A 22,381-nucleotide genomic window follows, 5' to 3' on the forward strand; every position below is an offset into this window, starting at 1 on the left:
GCATCATGACTAGAGCTGATGGAAGTTGGGACACAGTAACATCTGGAAGGCTGCAATTTGTTCTATTTTGTCAAGAGAATGTGATTTGGATTTTCCTGCTTCTTGGCAGGAGGTTGGACTGGATGGCCCACGAGGTCTCTTTCAACTCTATGATTCTATGAGATACAAAGCTTATGTGTATTATGTCTGCCCTTTGATCTTTCCCCAACCCCAGATCCATGGGACTTGTTGAGTTGCAACTCCCACCATCCCCAATCCACAGGGTGGATAATTCAAAGTGATAAGAGTTGTCCATCAATAACATCTCAGGACCCAAACTAGGTAAAAGCTAAAACACACAGATCACTATGGGAATAGCTGACTATCTATCTCCACATATTCTCCGTCTATGGAGTTTCGGAGTGCGATGTCATCTGTACGCGGATGATGTCCAACTCTGTCACTCCTTTCCACCTGCTACTAAGGAGGCTGTCCAGGTCCTGAACCGGTGCTTGGCCGCTGTGACGGTCTGGATGAGGGCGAACAAATTGAAATTGAATCCAGGCAAGACAGAGGTACTCCTGGTCAGTCGCAAGGCCAAACAGGGTATAGGGTTACAGCCTGTATTGGACGGGGTCACACTCCCCCTGAAGACACAGGTTCGCAGTTTGGGTGTGATCCTGGACTCATCGCTGAGCCTGGAACCCCAGGTTTCGACGGTGACTAGGGGAGCATTTGCACAGTTAAAGCTTGTGCGCCAGCTGCGCCCATACCTTGGGAAGTCTGACTTGGCCACGGTAGTCCACACTCTGGTTACATCCCGTTTAGACTACTGCAACACTCTCTATGTGGGGTTGCCTTTGAAGACGGCTCGGAAGCTTCAACTAGTCCAACGCTCAGCAACCATGATTCTAACAGGAGCGGAGCGCAGGGAGCATACAACCCCCTGCTGCGCCAACTCCACTGGCTACCGATTTGCTACCGGGCTCATTTCAAAGTGCTGGCATTGGCCTTTAAAGCCCTAAACGGTTCCGACCCAAGCTACCTATCCGACTGCATCTCTGCCTATGAACCATTAGGACTTTGAGATCTTCCGGGGAGGCCCTGCTCTCGATCCTGCCTGCCTCCCAGGCATGGCTGGCGGGGACGAGAGATAGGGCCTTCTCGGTGGTGGCCCCGCGGCTGTGGAACGCCCTTCCCACGGACATTAGATTAGCTCCAATATTAATGATATTCCGCAAAAAAAGTGAAAACCTGGTTGTTTGAGCAGGTGTTCGAATAGTCAGTGCAATGAATGTAATGAACATAGGAATGGAACAATGGATGACGGATCTGGATCATGTTTTTAGTGATGCGATGCTAGCGAATGGCTATTACTGTTAATTGTATATTGTTGTTAATTGTATACTTTTCTATAATATGTTATGATGTTAACTGTTTTGTATACCGTGTTATGGTAGCATTGAATTTTTGCTGTTCTTGTTGTTAACCGCTGTGAGTCGCCCAAGGGCTGAGAACAGCGGTATACAAATAAAGTAAATAAAATAAAATAAATAAATATGGATTCAATTGTCTTTTGAAGCAACATAAGGTGGGAATGGCACCTGATGAAAATGAGTTAGACAGCCCTGGTTTAGAATCATATAATAATAAAACAGAATAATTCTTTTATCTGAAAGGAATCTCAGTGCATCCTGCAGTTGGACTTTTGTTGGTCATTCCCTCCTGGTGGATCTCATGGGGTTTCCAAGGCATCAGCGAAGCCAAAGGTGAACTCTGTATCTGAAGCCTTGACCAACATGAAATTAGAAAAGTATCTCACTTAAGTGAACGCCCTCAAAGCAAGGCAGCAAAGAGATGACCCAAGGCTTCCAGAGCTGAGAAAAAGGATGTGTTTAATGAGAATTTTTACAATAAATATGAGGTCATCATGTAGGATACAGTTTCTCTGGCAGAAAATATAATGTCAACTTTCCACCAAATCCTCTGCTTTTCTCCAGTTTATTCTGCAGAGTTGCTTAGCCACCAAAGTACATGTTGGAAAGGGTTTCCCAAGGGTCATATTGGAACAACAAAGGGTGCATTTACACTGTGGGATTAATGCAATTTGACACCACTTTAACTGCCTTGGCTCAATGCTATAGAGTCCTGGGAGTTGTAGTTTGGAGTGGCACCAGCTCTCTCGGGAAGAATCATAGAATCAAAGAGTTGGAAGAGACCTCATGGGCCATCCAGTCCAACCTCTTTCTGCCAAGAAGCAGGAACATTGCATTCAAAACACCCCTAATAGATGGCCATCCAGCCCCTGCTTAAAAGCTTCCAAAGAAGGAGCCTCCACCACACTCTGGGGCAGAGAGTTCCACTGCTGAACGGCTCTCACAGTCAGGAAGTTCTTCCTCATGTTCAGATGGAATCTCCTTTCTTGTAGTTTGAAGCCATTGTTCCGCGTCCTAGTCTCCAGGGAAGCAGAAAACAAGCTTGCTCCCTCCTCCCTGTGGCTTCCTCTCACATATTTATACATGGCTATCATATCTCCTTTCAGCCTTCTCTTCTTCAGGCTAAACATGCCCAGCTCCTTAAGCCGCTCCTCATAGGGCTTGTTCTCTAGACCCTTGAGCATTTGAGTCGCCCTCCTCTGGACACATTCCAGCTTGTCAATATCTCTCTTGAATTGTGGTGCCCAGAATTGGACACAATATTCCAGGTGTGGTCTAACCAGAGCAGAACAGAGCATGGGGAGCATGACTTCCCCAGATCTAGAGAAGGCAAAAGGCCAGGTAAAACTAAACTACAACACTGAGGATTGTATAGCATTGAGTCATGATAAATAGGTGTCAAACTGCATTAATTTACACTGTAGATGCACCCAAGGACTCTCAGATGAATGAGTTTGATGGAAAACCACCAAGTCACACTAGGAAAGAAGGTGAGATATAGTCAAGAAGGAGGTTCCAAGCTGAAGGCACCAGGATTTAGAATAAAAAGAGGCAAGACTGGGTTTATAATCACTATTCCACCACAACAACATCAAAAATACATTTGAGGAACTGAACATCTATCCTCATTTGGAAAAAAAATCAAATGCCTTCTCTCCATTCGGTTGAAACCCAAGCTCGGCACCCAGCTGCTGTTGACACCTCCTAAAAACACAAATGATCAAATATTAGGGGGAAAGAATTAATAATGGATTGTTTCCATGGAGTGAAACTTGTTGGTGGCTGAAGAAAAAGCAACATGCTTAAGGTAAAACCAAACAGAAGCAAGCAAGCAAAGTTACGCATGTTGTCCGCCAAAGAGATGCAAAGTGGTCAAGAGGTTGCTGCTAGGAGGTCATCTTTCTTGCTTTCATTTTATTTAATGAGATTGATGTTCAAGCCAAGCAGGTTTTTGGATCCCATGAGAGCAAATAAAACATGACAAATTAAGGGACTGTCTCTACTGACAGAATTATTCCCAGACCTCACATGCACAATGGAGGACCTTCGTATAGCAAAACCAGAGGCACTCCAAATGGCCAGCTTCTGGTCAAAGGACATTTAGTATCATATTGTTTGTGTTTTAAAATACATTGCAACTGTTCCCTCAATTCGCTTCTGACACCATAAATAAAATATTCCCAGACCTGTCCTGGTTCTATCAGATTTCTCCAGCTTCTATTGGAGGCCAACAAGATCTGCCTGAGCTTTCCTGGTTCTTCTGGTTGTGTCCTGGGATGCCAAGGTTTGGCACATCTAAACCAGGAGGCTGTACTGACATTCCAAAGGCAGGGAAGTCTCCGAAACCAGTTTAGAAAAGAATCCACTTCCAAGGACCCAGGCTCCTTGGACTGAGGCAAAATGATCCAAAGAGTGAAGACACATGATCAGAAAAGAGCACAACAGGGGGTTGGAAGGGGGTTGGACTGGATGGCCCATGAGGTCTCTTTCAACTCTATGACTCTTATTCTAAGGCTCAGGACATTCAGGAAGAAGAGAAGGAGGAGAAGGAAAGGGAAGGGATGGGATGGGGAAGAGAAGGGATGGGATGGGGAAGGGAAGGAAAGGAAAGGGGAGGGAGAAGAAGAGAAAAGAATTGGAGAGAGGAGGAGAGAATAGGAGGAAGAAGCCAGAAGACTAAGCAGAAGTGTAGAGAAGGGAGTGAAGGGACAGAGGAAGAGGAGGAAGAGGAAGAGAAGCTGAGGAGGAAATGAGGGGAAAGAGGAGGTGGAGGGGGCAAGAACAGGAAGAGAAGGAGAATAAGAAAAGGAGAAGGAAGAGAAAGAAGAGGAGAAGGGGAAAGAGGAGGGGTTGGAGGGAGAAAGAGATGGAGCACATGCAATCATCCTTATCTTTCAGGTGTACTTTGGCATGGTGGCATGTATTGTATTGTCAACCCAAAGTTAAGGAAGTCATTTTACAAGCCCAAAGGTTCCCAGTAAGTATCTGACCATCATCTCTTCTGACATCGGAATGGGTCGACCATGCAACACCCTCTCCTTGCTGATCATGCAGATGCTCTATTCTGCTATTATCAGATCTGGTGGACGATGGCCAGGGGTCTCCATGGATGTTGAGATACATTGATAGTAACACGGGTCAAGCAGCTCAGGATTGGGCTGCTTGGACACTAGCCCAAGATCCAGCAAGTACAGGCTGGATCTTCTCTGGGACAGAAAGACACTGGCGCAGCCTACCCCATGTAGACATGGCCTAGATTTCTTCTTCCCAAGGTTTCTTAATGCTCAAGAGGCATTTCTAAATATCCTTTCCTCCACTACTGACCAGTTCCATGGAAGATCCAAAGGAAAGCTCGTAAAGACTCAGAGAGCTGCTACAGCTAAAGCAGGGCAATGTATTAGTGTTAGAGGGGTCTGTTATTGAAAGCCTGCTTTTTGGCAACGGGTTGGACCCAGCCAAGACAACCTCTTGGCAGCCTGGTTTCATCTTCTGCTCTCTTGCCTACTCACCCCAAGGGATTTGGTGGGCAGATATGACAATAACAGGCCACAGTCCCACCGGTCTGCAGCCACACAAGCTGTGATAATTCTGGGTCTCCTTAAGCAAACAAGAAGTGGAGGCAAGCAAAGATAAATAAACCAGGGCAGAGAAAAACAGGAACTGATAGAGCACAGCTCAGAATGTTTTCTCTCACTTATCTGAGACAGGCACCATTTTTTTTGGCTCGCATAATTGATGGAGTGGTCCTGTCCAAGGTCAACTTTTTCCCAAGAACCAAAAAAACACAATGATCAACACAGACTCTGAGCAGTTGCATGGACTGGCAATGTTTGTGTTGCTGTTTCTTTCCAGGAAATAACATGAAATCTGTCCTGAGTGACCAGTGAAAACCCAGACAAAACCAGCTCCTTCTGCAGAGATGTCGGTTTGGGTTGACCAGTGTCTGGAGTCAAGTTGGGGCCTGCAGAGCTTGATAGTGTATGTAAGAAAACTTCACAATGTTGGAGGAAGTCAGCGTTGGAGGAGAACATGAACTTCCTCAACTTTACTGGGTTGGAGACAAAAATGCATCTCTTAAAATGTGTTTTTTTTTCTGTATTCAAATGGAAGCTGAGCTTTGGAATCAGGGAGGAACATCACGCCACAGTGAGCTGAAACCAGGTTTGTTCAGTTTTGGAGATCCACTGAGATCCATTACACTGACCAACACATATTTTTGGCGCCTCATATGTCAGGCCTATTTCTGGGTATCTTTCCCCCATCAGTTCTCATTTTTGAGATACAGAACATATGTCATCTATCAGTCAAGTCACCTTCTATTGTAGATCAGCCAGCGGCTGATGGTTTAACTGATGATTTAGAGAGGATTGTGAGCTTTCCTGTGGCACAAAGTGATGGGCCCTCAAGTCTGAGAAATACTAGTCTGGGAAATGCTGGTTCAGTTGTGGTTCAGTCTGAGCCTGAGCTTTCTGAGTTTCCTCAAGACGAAGAGGATGATGGGTTACAGATTTCTGAACATGTTCCAGTTAGTGGGACAGTTGAAGCAGACAGTGTTGATTCTAAAGAAGAGTCGGCATTTCTGTTTCCCAGAGAAAAGAATGTGGCTTTAGATAAAGATAGTGAAACTTCGAAGCTCCAGGTGCAGGCTCCTTCTGGGAGCTCCGGGCCTCTTGTTTCCCAAGGTGACCAGGCCTGGCAGGGTGAAGATAATGAGTTAACTGGCCTTGAAGATAGTGGAGATTTGATTAGAGAAGACCGTTTACAATTAAGAGTTCGGAGAAGCACACACCTTGCAAACAACCGTGAAGCTAGAGGTCAACGTAATGCTTTCATGTTGGGGAAACTTATTTAATGATCTGGTCAAAGGGCCTTCTCTGTCAGTCCAATGTTGCTTTTACTCTGTTAACTTCTGTGGAATTACCTTGGGTTTTGCGGAAAGCTTCTGGCTCTTTAGGACTTTGATTTTGATCCTGATTTTCGGAGACTTTGTTTTGCTGTCATGGACTCTTGTTTAACCAGTGCTAAAGGACTATGCTTCATGTTATTTGCCTTTGGAAACTGGATACTTTGCCTTTGCATTTAAGACACTGTTTTGCCTATTGAACTTTACCTTGTTATTTCTCTGTTTTGATTTTGCTTTTTCTCAATAAACTACAAAACCTACAGCCTTGGTGTGTGGTGGTGTCTTGGCCAAGGTGACTCTATCCTGAGTTGCGACAGGCTCTCTCTGTGAGAAAACTGGCTCAGAAAGTTCAGGGCCTCATGGGCAGCCAGAGAAGCCAGAAGTAGCAAAAATAGATGAGGAATCGAGTGAAGAGCTGAGTGATAAGGAGGGTTCCCAAGAGAAAACACATGTGGCTACAGAGATCAACAAGAGTCTTTGTTTATAGATCAGAGCAGAAAATAGATTGCGTCATTCAGAGAAATTACGTGGGAAAGTTGCAGAGAAAATTCAAGGGAAATTGAATGATTTCATGGGTGTCTATTAAACAGCTAGTTGTTTACCTTAAGGACAGTTCAGGCAATGTAGCCTTCAAGTGAGAAACTAGGCTCGAGTTCTCTGTTCTTGGTTCAAGTCAAGCTTGGTTTTGTATTTAATATATCCTAGAAGGTTTTTGTGTTCCTGTCCAAGTTTTTACTAGTTATGCCTCCTTGCTTGTGGACGTATACTGTACCTGTGTTTTCTGGCTGTTTCTGGACTTGATCACCTTTGGAACTTTATGAGACATTGGGAAACTGTTTGGTCATCACCTGTAACTGAACCTTTTTGGATCATTTATCTTTCTGTCTTATTCCTGGAGGGCCAAAGTTTGCCCATGCCTGGTCTAGGTGTGCTTTCCCAAAGAGAGGCTATTCATCGTTCAAATAGTGTACACTAATTGTATTTAATGTGAAGAGTTCAAGCAAAAGTACATGGTTTCTATCCATTCTATTATTAAGAACTAGCTGTACCCACCATGCGTTGCTGTGGCCAACCTTCCTCTTTCTCTCCTTCTTTTCCTCCTTCCTTTTCCCCTCCTTCCTTCCTTCCTTCCTTCCTTCCTTCCTTCCTTCCTTCCTTCCCTACCTCTTTCATTCCTCCCTTTTTTTCATCCTTCTTGTTCTCCTTTCTTCCTTCTCTACCTCTTTCCTTCCTTCCTTCGCCTTTTGCTTCTATCCATACTTCTGTCTTCTTTCCTGCCCTCCTTATTTCTCTCCTTTCTTCCTTCTCTACCTCTTTCCTTCCTCTCCTTTTTTCTTACCTTTTCTTCCTTCCTTCTCTACCTCTTTCTTTCCTTCCCCTTTTTCTTTTCATCCTTCTTGTTCTCCTTTCTTCTTTCACTATCTCTTTCCTTCCTTCCTTCGCCTTTTGCTTCTATCCATACTTCTGTCTTTCCTTCCCTCCCTCCTTCTCTCCTTTCCTTCCTTCCTTCCTTCCTTCCTTCCTTCCTTCCTTCCTTCCTTCTCTACCTCTTTCCTTCCCCTTTTCTTTTCATCCTTTGTGTTCTCCTTTCTTCCATCTCGACCTCTTTCCTTCCTTCCTTTGCCTTTTGCTTCTCTCCATGCTTCTGTCTTTCCTTCTCTCCCTCTTTCTCTCCTTTCTTCCTTCTCTACCTCTTTCCTTCCTTTCCTTTTTTCTTACCTTCCTTCCTTCTCTACCTCTTTCTTTCATTCCCCCTTTTTCTTTTCATCCCTCTTTTTCTCTTCCTTCTCTACCTCTTTCCTTCTTTACTTCGCTCTTTGCTTCCATGCTTCCTTTTCTCTTTCCTTCTTTCTTTTCTTCCTCCCTTCCCTCCTTTCTCTCTCTCTCTCCTTTCCGCCCTCTTCTTTCCCCTTTTTTCTGTATTGTCATTTAGCTTTTCATCATTTGGGGTTTTTAAGTCCTTTCTACTTTTTTGGGGTTATGAGTGATGGTCACTCATTGGTCTGTTAGGGATATAGTGTCCAAATTTCATGTCAATTCGTCCAGTGGTTTTTGAGTTCTGTTAAACCCACAAACAAACATTACTTTTTATTTATATAGATTCTTAATATTAATATTTAATTAACATTAATATTATTATATTATTATTTATTATTTATATAATTATTAATATAATAATATTAATATTATTAATTAACATTAAAATTTAATTATTTCTGAATGTTAGTATATTTGGGGGTTTAAAACTGTAATAATAGTAACAACAACAACAACAACAACAGCCAGATTAGGTTTGGGGGTCTTTCATTTGAGTCTGCCCAGTGTTCTGACCACATGATTCAAATCTGATGCTTTCTATGAACTTGTTTTCTCCTGGAGTCAGTCCCTAACACTGGGTTGCTATACAAAGATTTGCATGCTTTCAAAGCACTTTACCAAGCTTGCCTTTCTTTCTGACAATAGATAAGTACTGCTTTATACCACATTAAATCTCTTTCTTTGGACAAAACAGCAGCAGAGATTCTTTGAAATGCAAAGCTTTCACAGCAAACAATTGATTTCCCCCCCCCCCTTCCCCCAGATCAGTCAGTTATTCATCCAAAGCCAGAGAGTAAGTGCGAGAGAGTCACTGCACTCCACTCTCCAAAAGCAATAATGTAAGAATGTGCAGGCTTACCTGGATTCAGCTTGCCATGATATGCTTGACAAAGGCTGGAACAGAATGGAAGAAGTGAAAACCATTTAATAGAATCATAGAATCATAGAATCAAAGAGTTGGAAGAGACCTCATGGGCCATCCAGTCTAACCCCATTCTGCCAAGAAGCAGGAATATTGCATTTAAATCACCCCTGACAGATGGCCATCCAGCCTCTGTTTAAAAACTTCCAAAGAAGGAGCCTCCACCACACTCCGGGGCAGAGAGTTCCACTGCTGAACGGCTCTCATAGTCAGGAAGTTCTTCCTCATGTTCAGATGGAATCTCCTTTTTTGTAGTTTGAAGCCATTGTTTCGCGTCCTAGTCTCCAGGGAAGCAGAAAACAAGCTTGCTCCCTCCTCCCTGTGACTTCCTCTCGCATATTTATACATGGCTATCATGTCTCCTCTCAGCCTTCTCTTCTTCAGGCTAAACATGCCCAATTCCTTAAACCGCTCCTCATGGGGTTTGTTCTCCAGACCCTTGATCATTTTAGTCGCCCTCCTCTGGACACATTCCGGCTTGTCAATATCTCTCTTGAATTGTGGTGCACAGAATTGGACACAATATTCCAGGTGTGGTCTAACCAAAGCAGAATAGAGCATGGGGAGCATGACTTCCCTAAATGTAGACACTATGCTCCTATTGATGCAGGCCAAAATCCCATTGGCTTTTTTTGCCGCCGCATCACATTCCTGGCTCATGTTAACTTGCTGTCCACGAGGACTCCAAGATCTTTTTCACACGTACTGCTCTCGAGCCAGGCATTGTCCCCCATTCTGTATCTTTGCATTTTATTTTTCCTGCCAAAGTGGAGCCCTGGGCAAAATCAACTATACTGCAAATGCTTACTTTGCGTAATGGGCTGAGCCACCCCTGCCTGTGTCCTTGGTGGTGTCACACTCTCTCAGCCTCAGAGGCAAGAAATGGCAACCAGATTCTGAACAAACTGAACATAAGAAAACCCTGTGATGGGTTTGCCTTTGGGTTGCCATCGGTCAGAAGCTGGGTCCAACTGGAGAAAAAGATCCTGGAGTCCTCATGGACAGGAAGGTAAACATGAGCCAGGAATGTGATGTGGCGGCAAAAAAAACCAATGGGATTTTGGTCTGCATCAAGAGGAGCATAGTGTCTAGATCTAGGGAAGTAATGCTCCCCATGCTCTATTCTGCTTTGGTTAGACCACACCTGGAATATTGTGTCCAATTCTGGGCACCACAATTCAAGAGAGATATTGACAAGCTGGAATGTGTCCAGAGGAGGGCGACTAAAATGATCAAGGGTCTGGAGAACAAGCCCTATGAAGAGCGGCTTAAGGAGCTGGGCATGTTTAGCCTGAAGAAGAGAAAGCTGAGAAGAGATATGATAGCCATCTATAAATATGTGAGAGGAAGTCACAGGGAGGAGGGAGCAAACTTGTTTTCTGCTTCCCTGGAGACTAGGACGCAATGGAACAATGGCTTCAAACTACAAGAAAGGAGATTCCATCTGAACATGAGGAAGAACTTCCTGACTATGAGAGCCGTTCAGCAGTGGAACTCTCTGCCCCGGAGTGTGGTGGAGGCTCCTTCTTTGGAACCTTTTAAACAGAAGCTGGATGACCATCTGTCAGGGGTGCCTTGAATGAAATATTCCTGCTTCTTGGCAGAATGGGGTTGGACTGGATGGCCCAGGAGGTCTCTTCCAACTCTGTGATTCTATGACTATATGGCTCTAAGTAACATTATCAACTTCAGCCTGGGAAAAATGCAATAAACACCCATTCCCAAGGGATCTGGGAGTCATCTAGCATACCTTCATAATTGATGCAACCGTTGGAATCCTCCTGGCCAGCCATTAACTTTTCCACCTCTTCCTCGGTCAGTCTTTCGCCTAGAGAAGAATTAGAAAAATGGGAAAAGCTGAAACCCCGCAAGTCAAGAGCACCACTTTCAATTACTATAGCCCAAGCAACACATGCTCTCTATGAGTTAAAGTATCTAGTTTGTATGAATCATGATGCAGGCAAAACATTCTTTCCTGACGTTTCACCTGCATCTCTGGCAGGCATCCTCAGAGGTTGAGAGGTCTGTTGGAAACTAGGAAAATGGGGTTTGCATATCTGTGGAATAATATCCAGGGTGGGAGAAAGAACTCTTGTCTGTTGGAGGTAGGTGCAAATGTTTCAATTGGCCACCTTGAGTAGCATTGAATGACCCAGCAGTTTCAAGGGGTGGCTTCTTACTGCATGGGGGAATCCTTTGTTGAGAGGTGATTAGCTGTTCCTGATTGTTTCTTGTCTGGAATTCCCCTGTTTTTTTAGTGTTGTTCTTTATTTACAGTTAAGAAACCAGGTTTTTACTCTTTTCCGACAGGTTAGAAGGGAGGGGGCCAATCTAATATCCCTGGGAAGGGAGTTCCAGAGACAAGGGGCCACCACTGAGAAGGCACTGTCTCTGGTCCCCGCCAAGCATGTCTGCGAGCCTGTGAGGGAATCCTTTGTTGGGAGGTGATTAGCTAGCCCTGATTTTTTCTTGTCCGAAATTCCCCTGTTTTGGGGTGTTGTTCTTTATTTATATAAGAAGCCAGACCTTGAAACTGCTAGGCCATTCAATGCTAATCAAGATGGCAATATGAAACTTTCACACTTGCCTCAAACAGACAAGAGTTCTTTCTCCCACCCTGGACATCACTGCACAGATATATAAATCCCATTTTCCTAGTTTCCAACAGACCTCACACCTTTGAGGATGTCTGCCATAGATGTGGGCGAAACTTCAGGAGGGAATGCTTCTAGAACATGGTCATACAGCCCGGAAAACCCACAACAACCTATTAGCACTTAATGGCCTAGCAGTTTCAAAGTGTGGCTTCTTACTGCCTGGGGGAATCCTTTGTTAAGAGGTGATTAGCTGTTCCTGGTTGTTTCTTGTCTGGAGTTCTCCTGTTTTTGAGTGTTGATCTTTATTCACTGTTATTATTTTAGAGTATTTTATTATTGGTAACCTTACTATTTGCTTCAACATTCCTATTGAAGAGGTTATGATCCCATTCACCAACCAACCAGCCTACTCATCCAAAGTGTGTTTTTGACTGGAGAATGGGTTCTGGGGAGTGTTGGGGACAGCCAGTCTAAAATCACATAGGGAGGAACTTTCCTTTCCATTGGTTACATGTGGCTCATTTGTTGTTTATTCGTTCAGTTGCTTCTGACACTTCATGACATCATGGACCATCCCACGCCAGAGCTCCCTGTTGGCCGTGGCCACCCCCAGCTCCTTTAGAAGCAAGCCAGTCGCTTCAAGGATGCCATCCATCCATCTTGCCCTTGGTCGGCCCCTCTTCCTTTTTCCTTCCATTTTCCCCAGCATCATTGTCTTCTCTAAGCTTTCCTTTCTTTTCATGATGTGGCCAAAGTACTTCATCTTGGTCTCTAATCTCCTTCCCTCCAATGAGCAGTTGGGCTTTATTTCCTGAAGTATGGACTGGTTGGATCTTTTTGTGGTCCAAGGCACTCTCAGAATTTTCCTCCAGCACCACAGCTCAAAAGCGTCTCTCTTCCTTTGCTCAGCTTTCCTTATGGTCCAGCTCTTGTATCCATAGGTTACTACCATTGCTCATAGTTCACATAACTTCCACTCCTGAACTACACCCAAGTTCACCACCTATAGATTCTGGAAGTTGTAGTCATAGAATCATAGAATCAAAGAGTTGGAAGGGACCTCATGGGCCATCCAGTCCAACCCCCTGCCAAGAAGCAGGAATATTGCATTCAAATCACCCCTGACAGATGGCCATCCAGCCATCTGTCCAACCAACATTCCTAAGCTCTGCCTTGGCAGGTTTCCTCCCTCTTGTTCAATGCCTTTTTTCCCATTTGCAGGACTCTTTGTTCCCTCCCAGGCAACGAAGAAAGAAAGAAAACCCTTCGTTTCCATTTCAAACAAAAGAAAACAGAACAGAGATGCTCCTCAGCGCTCGAGGCTGTAAAAAAACATCTTGGAAATGGATGTATAATTTTCATACAAATGGAGATGGCAGGTTGAGAGCCTCATTTCGCTCCTGCGATGCAAAACTTGATCAACTCCAAATCCATCAAGTGTCCCTTTGATGTCGCATTTTGTTATTTTATGCTCTGTGTTTTGTCAGCCACTCTGTCCTCCTCCACAATACTTGAGGTGACATGAGGATCCCAACCTGCATCCTCCATTCCTTTGCATGACATTTCCTATATTTTCTCTCTCTTTTCTCTTTTGATGATCAGTAATGTTGGCCATGTATCATTTATAGCGCACATAGGCAAACTTGGGCCCTCAGGGTGTTTTGGACTTCAACTCCCACAATTCCTAACAGCCTCGGGCCCCTTTCTTGATTTTGTCATTTAGGAGTTGTGGTTGCTGGGATTTATAGTTCACCTGCCTGCAATCAAAGAGCATTCTGAACTTCACCAAACTTGGCACAGAGAACTCCTAAGGCCAACATAAAATACTGGGAAGGTTTGGTGGTCATTGACCTTGAGTTTTAGAGTTGTAGTTCACCTACATCCAGAGAGCACTGTGGACTCAAACAATGATGGATCTGGACCAAACCTGGCATGGATACTCAGAGGAGGGTGACTAAAATGATCAAGGGTCTGGAGAACAAGCCCTATGAGGAGTGGATTAAAGAGCTAGGCATGTTTAGCCTGAAGAAGAGAAGGCTGAGAGGAGATATGATGAGGGCCATGTGTGAGGAAGTCATAGAATCATAGAATCAAAGAGTTGGAAGAGACCTCATGGGCCATCCAGTCCAACCTCCTGTCCAACCCCTCCTCACAGGGAGGAGGGAGCAAGCTTGTTTTCTGCTGCCCTGGAGACAAGGATGTGGAGCAAACTACAGGAAAGGAGATTCATAGAATGGAAGAAGTGAAAACCATTTAATATTTCACAGCCAGTGTGGTTTCATCATTGGGAAATGACTCTACAACTCGCATATGTCAAGGTCTATTTTCCCCCAAGAGCACCTCAAGAGCGCCCCTACACAGAGTTCCACTGCTGAACGGCCCTCACAGCCAGGAAGTTCTTCCTCATGTTCAGATGGAATCTCCTCTCTTGTAGTTTGCAGCCATTGTTCCATGTCCTAGTCTCCAGGGAAGCAGAAAACAAGCTTGCTCCCTCCTCCCTTCTCTGCCAAAGGGGTTCCTAAGACCATCAGAAATATGTTTTCTGGTAGTCTTTGGCAACCCCTCTTAAACTCCCTGGTGACCCCCCCCCCCCCCCCTAGGATCCCAACCCCCAGATTGAGAAAACTTGCTCTAAGCAGAACTAACTCCAGATCAAACTCATAAAATCAATTTGGTTCCAATTTGGAGTCGTGCCTACTCTTAGTTCATCCTTCCATCCATCAACCCATAAGATTAAATCTCTGGTTCTTACCTTGGATAGAGATCAGATCTTAGAGGAGAAACAAAACAAATTAGCAGAAAAAGATTCATTATGTTTTGGGACTCCTCGGTCTTGTCCATATTGAAACAGAGTAGAGAAAGCAAGGGAATGAACACTTAAATGTATCTTATGCCGCCACCACCACCACCACTGTTCTTTGGGATTTGCTTACCAAGCGTTGCCAAGACGTGGCGGAGTTCAGCCCCCATGACAGTACCATTCCCTTCCTTGTCAAAAACCCGCAGGCCTTCCACAAAGTCCTCAAAGGTCCCGGTGTCTTTGGTCTTGGCGATGTGCTGGAGCATGGGCAGGAAGGTGTCGAAGTCTATCATCTTGGAGTTCATCTCTGTCAATAGATAAGCAAACAATGATGGTGAGCTTCTTTCTCCAAGAGGCTCAGCAACTCTACTAAAGTTCGGTTGTTGTAGGTTTTTTCGGGCTATATGGCCATGGTCTAGAGGCATTCTCTCCTGACGTTTCGCCTGCATCTATGGCAAGCATCCTCAGAGGTAGTGAGGTTGCTTGCCATAGATGCAGGCAAAACATCAGGAGAGAATGCCTCTAGACCATGGCTACAACAACATAGTGATTCTGGCCATGAAAACCTTCGACAATACATTCTACTAAAGTTGTCTGGGATCTTCTCCTGCCTTCTTGATGCTCTTCATGGAGCAGCTGGTTTGAAGCTAAATCAGAAAGGAAGGCCAGAACCCAACACATCAATAGATCTCATTTGGGGTTTAGGATCTAGTAGTAACAGATATCCAAATTGGAGAAATATTTGGTACTTATATTATGGATTCACGGGGCTAGTGTGACATGAGCTCATAGTTGAAGGAGGGGATGTTTTGGTAAAATAAGAAGAAAACTTTAGGTTTCTTGTCTCATGTAATCCAATTTGAAATAAGAAACGAGATTAAGGATCCAGGACTCTGGGTCTGGCCAAAGTCTCCGACTCTTATGAGCCACCTCCAAGAAGGAGACAGGAGTGCAAATTCTTAAATTCTGGAGATGCAACTCCAGGTAAGAGTTGCAGAATGTTGCCCTTCTTAGTAGGTTCAGGCCAAAGCAAACTCATGTCTCCTTTCTCTATTTTGTCATATTGACCATCTTCTGATGTTGGTTGACTACATGTGTCCCAGTGAAGTGTTGGAGGCTATGAAGTTTCACTTCTCCTGTCCCTGGTTGGAGACCCCACTAAGCCATAGAAACCCATTTGGGCAAGTCACACTCTCCCAACCTCAAGGGAAGACATAACAACCCTCCTTTGAAAAACATTTGCTGGGAAAACCCTATGATAGGTTCTCCTCAGGGTTGCCATCAGTCAGAAACAGCTTGAAGGCACCCAACTACAACAATAACAACACTGGTGCATTTCAAGGAAAGGTTCACAGATCATTAACTCCAAACTGGATAGGAAAGTTCTGATTTTACAAAAGAACCAACTACATTGTGAAGTGGCCACCACAGGAACAGCATAGGGAAGACTCTAACCATCTGGCTTGGGTCGCCCGAGGACCTTGAGAACTTCTGCTTGGGTGGGATTCTGGCCACAAGCCCTCAAGACGTCTCCGCACTGGGCGAACGTGATCTTCAGCTCCCCCTTGGGAGTCCTGTCGAAGAGCTCAAAGACTTCCTTGAAATCTAGAGAGAGCACAAAGGAGAAGACAAGAACCATGGTGGAGATCCATCCTATCATCTCACATCCATGACGACTTTGCTAAAGAGCATTTGAAGAGTCAAAAAGAGGGGCCAAAGATAAGGTTGTTGTGAGTTTTCCAGGCTGTGTGGTCATGTTTCAGAAGCATTCTCTCCTGACATTTCACCCGCTTCTATGGCAGGCATCCTCAGAGGTTGTGAGGTCTGTTGGAAACTATAAAAATGGGGTTTATATATCTGTGGAATAGAATGTCCAGGGCGGGAGAAAGAACTCTTGTCTGTTTGAGGTAGGTGTGAAAGTTTCAATTGGCCACCTTGATTAGCATTTGATGGTTTAGCTGTTTCAAGGTGTGGCTTCTTACTGACCGGGGGAATTATTTTATTTATTTATTTATTTACAATATATTGTCCCTCTCTTTTCAGCTTGAAAAGAGCGGGACAATGTATTGTAAATAAATAGAATAAAATAATTGAAGCTTGAAGGCAACTCAGGGCAGCGTACAGATTAGCAACAATTAGATGCCATAAACATACATACATACATACATACATACATATCAATTAAAACATTTAATATCACATAATAAAAATCCATATAAAAACCAATTAAAACTATAATAATTAATGTCTACCAGTTCGACTCCTTATCCATTTGCATTGTCTAAGCTGTTCGATGTCAGTTATTTCATCAGACACAGTGAAGACATTTGCCCTTGCGCTATGCTACTCTGCTGCGGAGTACGCATGCCCAGTGTGGAACACATCTCACCACACTAAAACAGTGGATGCGGCTCTTAATGAAACGTGCCACATTATCACGGGGTGTCTGCGCCCTACACCACTGGGGAAATTACACTCTCTAGCCGGTATTGCACCACCGGCACACAGAAAACCAGGCGACTTGGAAGGCACTGAATAGACTGCTCTCTGGCACCACGAGATGCAGAGCCAACCTTCAGAAATGGGGCCACAAAGTGGAGTCCATGACATGCGAGTGTGGAGAAGAGCAAACCACTGACCACCTGCTGCAATGCAACCTGAACCCTGCCACATGCACAAGGGAGGACCTTCTTGCGGCAACACCAGAGGCACTCCAAGTGGCCAGATACTGGTCAAAGACATTTAATCAACTACCAAGCTTGCAAACTTTGTATTTTGTTTGCTTGTTTGTTTGTTTGTTTGTAATACAACTGTCTGGTTGCGCCTGACAGGATAAATAAATAAATAAATACATAAATAAAATTTCATCATACTGTATTTATACAATTACGCCGTGTTACCAAAAGCTTGCTTGGAGAGTCAGGTTTTTACTCTTGCCTAAAAGATCAGGAGAGAGGGGGCCAATCTAATATCCCTGGGGAGTTCCACAGACAAGGGGCCACCACTGAGAAGGCCCTGTCTCTGGTCCTCACCAAGCGTGCCTGCGAGCCTGTGAGGGAATCCTTTGTTGGAAGGTGATTGGCTATCCCTGATTGTTTCTTGTCTGAAATTCCCCTGTTTTGGGGTGTTGTTCTTTATTTACTGTTAAGAAGCCAGACCTTGAAACTGTTTGGCCATTCAATGCTAATCAAGGTGGCCATTTGCAACATTCACACTTGCCTCAAACAGACAAGAGTTCTTTCTCCCACCCTGGACATTCCACAGATATATAAACCCAATTTTCCTAGTTTCCAACAGACCTCACACCCTCTGAGGATGCCTGCCATAGATGCAGGTGAAACATCAGGAGAGAATGCTTCTGGAACATGGCCATAGGTAAAGGTAAAGGTAGTCCCCTGACATTACGTCCAGTCATGTCTGACTCTGGGGTGTGGTGCTCATCTCCATTTCTAAGCCGAAGAGCCAGCGTTGTCCGTAGACACCTCCAAGGTCATGTGGCCGGCATGACTGCATGGAGCGCCGTTACCTTCCCGCCGGAGCAGTACCTATTGATCTACTCACATTTGCATGTTTTCGAACTGCTAGGTTGGCAGAAGCTAGGGCTGACAGCGGAAGCTCACGCCGCTCCCCGGAATCGAACCTGCGACCTTTCGATCAACAAGCTCAGCAGCTCAGTGCTTTAACCCACTGTGCCACCGGGGGCTCCATACAGTCCAGAAAACTCACAGCAACCCAGTGATTCTCGCCATGAAAGCCTTCGACAACACATAGGCCAAATATTTCTTCTCAACTTCAGGAGTTTAGAGCCTGAAATGTGATTGAGTCATAAGGAGGGAAAAAGAGAGGAAGGAGTAAATCAACAAGGAACAGACATTTCTTAATTGTATGAGGCTTTGGAAAGGATGTCAACCCAACCTTCAGCCCAACATCCCAACTGGCCCTTATGTTTTGGTTTGGTTTCCAACTGGGAAGCATTGGGTGAACTTTGCTGTTGGTCTTGTTATCTGATATGTTTGCATTCCATTTCCTTCTGACTTCCTGGAGGGATTGCAAGAGCGGGAAGGGTCAGGACAAGGGGTTCTTCACATCTCTTCTATAAATGAGGGTCAATTAGACCTTATGGGAAAACAGAGCTCTTGGTTAGACCTTCCTAGGGTAACAACCTCCAGGACCAATGTTGACAAAGTCCATATTGCCACCTAATTAAAAAGTTCTGGAGATGTTGCGATGGTCGTTGACATCAAAAATATTTTCCCAAGCTCCATAACTTTCCTGTGTACATTTTGTACACGTCGCATATATATCTTGCAATGAATTTGCATTTGCTTAGCATTCATTTCGATGGAAGATAAATCCATAATATCCTCCCACTGTGAGTGCTGCTTAATCACAGATAGGACTTTAAACTATAATTGGAGTTGGAGGCTGCGAAACAAATATTTCCAGCTGTCTCGCCTTTCCTTTTCAATTATTTTTCCAGCATTCTTCTCCCTTGCTTTGGCTTACTTTAAGTCTTAACAGATTTCGCTATCCATCTGCAACATCGTCACGTCGCACGTTCAGAAGGGTGGTATTCTGTAAATCCCGTTGGCTCATTTATTACTGTTCTCTCCCCCTTTTTCTAATTAAAAAAAGACTGTTCGTGTTGGCAAACAAACATCATTAATCTAAAACAATAAAACAATGCCAGGAATTTAAACAAATTGGAAAGCCAAAATCAAACAACACTTCCACAAAAGCAGCAAACAAATGATTAAGATGCCAGTGTTGCTAGATAAGATCCCTTGTTGGCTGGGACCACCTGATCCAGAAATGGGAAAGAAGCACCAACCGGTGATCCTTTGGTCGCCCACAATTTCAAAGGCCAAATTCTTCTTAAAAGTAATATAAATGGATGGCAGCTTCATAGAATCATAGAATCAAAGAGTTGGAAGAGACCTTATGGGCCATCCAGTCCAACCCCATTCTGCCAAGAAGCAGGAATATTGCATTCAAATCACTCCTGACAGATGGCCATCCAGCCTCTGTTTAAAAGCTTCCAAAGAAGAAGCCTCCACCACACTCCGGGGCAGAGAGTTCCACTGCTGAACAGCTCTCACAGTCAGGAAGTTCTTCCTCATGTTCAGATGGAATCTCCTCTCTTGTGATTTGAAGCCATTGTTCCATTGCGTCCTAGTCTCCAGGGAAGCAGAAAACAAGCTTGCTCCCTCCTCCCTGTGGCCTCCTCTCACATATTTATACATGGCTATCATATCCCCTCTCAGCCTTCTCTTCTTCAGGCTAAACATGCACAACTCCTTAAGCCACTCCTCATAGGGCTTGTTCTCCAGACCTTTTATCATTTTAGTCGCTCTCCTCTGGACACATTCCAGCTTGTCAATATCTCTCTTGAATTGTGGTTCCCAGAATTGGACACAATATTCCAGATGTGGTCTAACCAAAACAGAATAGAGGGGTAGCATGACTTCCCTAGATCTAGACACTAGGCTCCTATTGATGCAGGCCAAAACCCCATTGGCTTCAAGGTCCTATATGGGATTTCTTGTTAGGTTTGGACCCCTTCAATCAGGCTTTCGGTCTGGTCATGGGACAGAGACTGTCTTGGTCGCTATTACTGATGAAATTCGTCGTTAGTTAGACCGGGGCGGATCAGCGTTATTGGTACTCTTGGACCTCACAGCTGCATTCGACACCGTGGACCATGACTTGCTGATTCATCGATTGGCTCTGTCTGGTGTACGAGGTTTAGCCCTGAAATGGTTCAGTTCGTTCCTCCGGGACCAGAGACAGAGGGTAGAGTGGTGAGGCCAAAGCTCTGAGAGCTCCTGCCTTTGCTGTGGAATTATTATTATTATTATTATTATTATTATTATTATTATCTTTATTTGTACCCCGCTAGCATCTCCCGAAGGACTCGATGTGGCTTACAAAGGCCAAGGCCTCAAAACACAATAACAATACACAACCTAAAGCAAATTAAAACAATTAAAGCAATATTAAACAACAAGCAATAAACAATACACCAAGACACAATAAAACTGGGCCGGGCCAGAGTAATGGGTACAGATTAAAAGTGCTGATGTGACAGGTGATATGTAGGATTATAGGGCAAGTGCAGTGTGCAGCAATCTTAATTCTAATAAAGTGCTTCTGGGTCTTGTTATTGGAGTTTTTCTATTCTGGAAAGGCACATCGGAACAGCCAGGTCTTCAAGTTCTTTCTAAAGACTGCCAACGTAGGGGCCTGTCTAAGATCTTTGAGGGGGCCACCACAGAAAAGTCCCTGTCTCGCATCCCCACCAAACGCGTCTGCGACGCAGGCGGAATCACGAGCAGGGCCTCTCCGGATGAACGAAGTGAGCGCGTGGGTTCATACATGGAGATGCGGTCACGCAGGTAGGATGGTCCCAAACCATTAGGGCTTTGTAGGTAAGCACCTGCACCTTGAATTGGGCTCGGAAAATAAACGGCAGCCAGTGGAGCTCCTTGAACAGGAGGGTTGACCTCTCTCTGTAAGGAGCCCCGGTTAGCATCCTGGCCGCTGCCCGTTGGACCAGTTGAAATTTCTGAGCGGTTTTCAAGGGCAGCCCCACGTAGAGCACATTACAGTAGTCCAATCTAGAGGTGACCAAGGCATGGACCACCCCGGCCAGATCAGCCTTCGCGAGGTACGGTTGCAATTGGCACACGAGTCTCAATTGTGCAAAAGCCCTCCCGGACATTGCCGATGCCTGAGCCTCAAGCGTAAGCGATGCATCCAAGAGGACTCCCAAACTGCGGACCTGTGGCTTCAGGGGGAGTGTAACCCCGTCCAACATAGGTTGCCACCCTATACCCCAATCTGGTTTGCGATCGACCAGGAGAACCTCTGTCTTGTCGGGATTGATCTTCAGCTTGTTCTTCCTCATCCAGATAGACACAGTGGCCAGGCACTCGTCCAGCACCTGAGAGTCCTCCTTGGAGTTCCCCAGGGTGCTATCCTCTCGCCCCTGTTATTTCACATCTACGTCCAGCCACTTGCTGGACTGGTGCGGAGCTTTGGCCTAGAGTGCAACCAGTATGCAGATGATACCCAGCTACTCTTGCATCTCGAACCTGGGACAACTACAGTGATTCCTGAGAACTTTAGGCTGTGTTTGGAAGCAGTGATGAGTTGGCTGTGAGCGAGCAGACTAAAAGTGAATCCTGCTAAAACGGAGATACTCTGGCCCGGCCAGCCACCAGAATTAATCCAGTCTCTGCCTGATTTCGATGAGATAGCTCTGGTTCCATCTGCCACTGTGAAAAGCCTTCAAGTGGTTGTGTTGGACTCATCACTGACAATGGAGGCCCAGATCATTGCCATAAGTAAGCAGGCCTTTTTCCATCTTCGCCAGGCAAGGAAATTGGCATCCTACCTTTCGGTAGAAGCATTGGCAACAGAAATCCACGCAACAGTCACCACGAGGTTGGACTATTGCAACGCCTTATATGCCGGCCTTCCGAAGACAACAACCCAGAAGATTCAGATGGTCCAAAATGCAGCAACCAGGGATCATCTCTAAGATCCCATATGACACCGATTCTGCAACAACTGCATTGGCTACCAATAGAACATCGGATCTCTTACAAGATACTGATCCTGACATTTAGAGCTCAAAATGGCCAAGGTGAAGCAAGTGGAGTATCTATCTATCTATCTATCTAAGGGATGTCCAGGGTGGGAGAAAGAATCCTTGTCTGTGTAAAGCAAATGTGAATGTTGGAATTTGCAAGCTTGAATAGCATTGAGTAGCCATGAAGCAGAGTCAATCAGTGAGGGTATCTGCATAGAGGTAGCCTGGCCTCTATTGCCTGGAGGCACCCTCTATCTGGGAGGTGTTCACTGGCATTTGATTGTTTGCTATCTGGAGTTACCATGTTCCTGAGTGGTGTTCTTTATTTGATT

At 44.9% G+C, this 22,381-nt stretch overlaps 1 protein-coding gene across 1 annotated transcript in view; it reads right to left on the minus strand.

Moving 5' to 3' along the window:
* Positions 1–2,964: 2,964 nt before the first annotated feature.
* The window catches only part of MYL3 (myosin light chain 3), a 41,299-nt gene continuing 21,882 nt past the window's right edge, over positions 2,965–22,381 (minus strand). The window contains exons 3-7 of the mRNA XM_060783475.2: positions 15,911–16,060; positions 14,589–14,762; positions 10,809–10,886; positions 8,996–9,030; positions 2,965–3,119 (exon numbers count right to left, since the gene is read on the minus strand). Coding sequence (XP_060639458.1) covers positions 9,002–9,030; positions 10,809–10,886; positions 14,589–14,762; positions 15,911–16,060 — 431 coding nt within the window. The 3' untranslated portion in view covers positions 2,965–3,119; positions 8,996–9,001. The remainder of the gene's footprint in view (positions 3,120–8,995; positions 9,031–10,808; positions 10,887–14,588; positions 14,763–15,910; positions 16,061–22,381) is intronic.

The sequence above is a fragment of the Anolis sagrei genome, chromosome 6 (genome assembly GCF_037176765.1).
Source record: "Anolis sagrei isolate rAnoSag1 chromosome 6, rAnoSag1.mat, whole genome shotgun sequence".
In the NCBI taxonomy this organism is placed as follows: Eukaryota; Metazoa; Chordata; class Lepidosauria; order Squamata; family Dactyloidae; genus Anolis; species Anolis sagrei.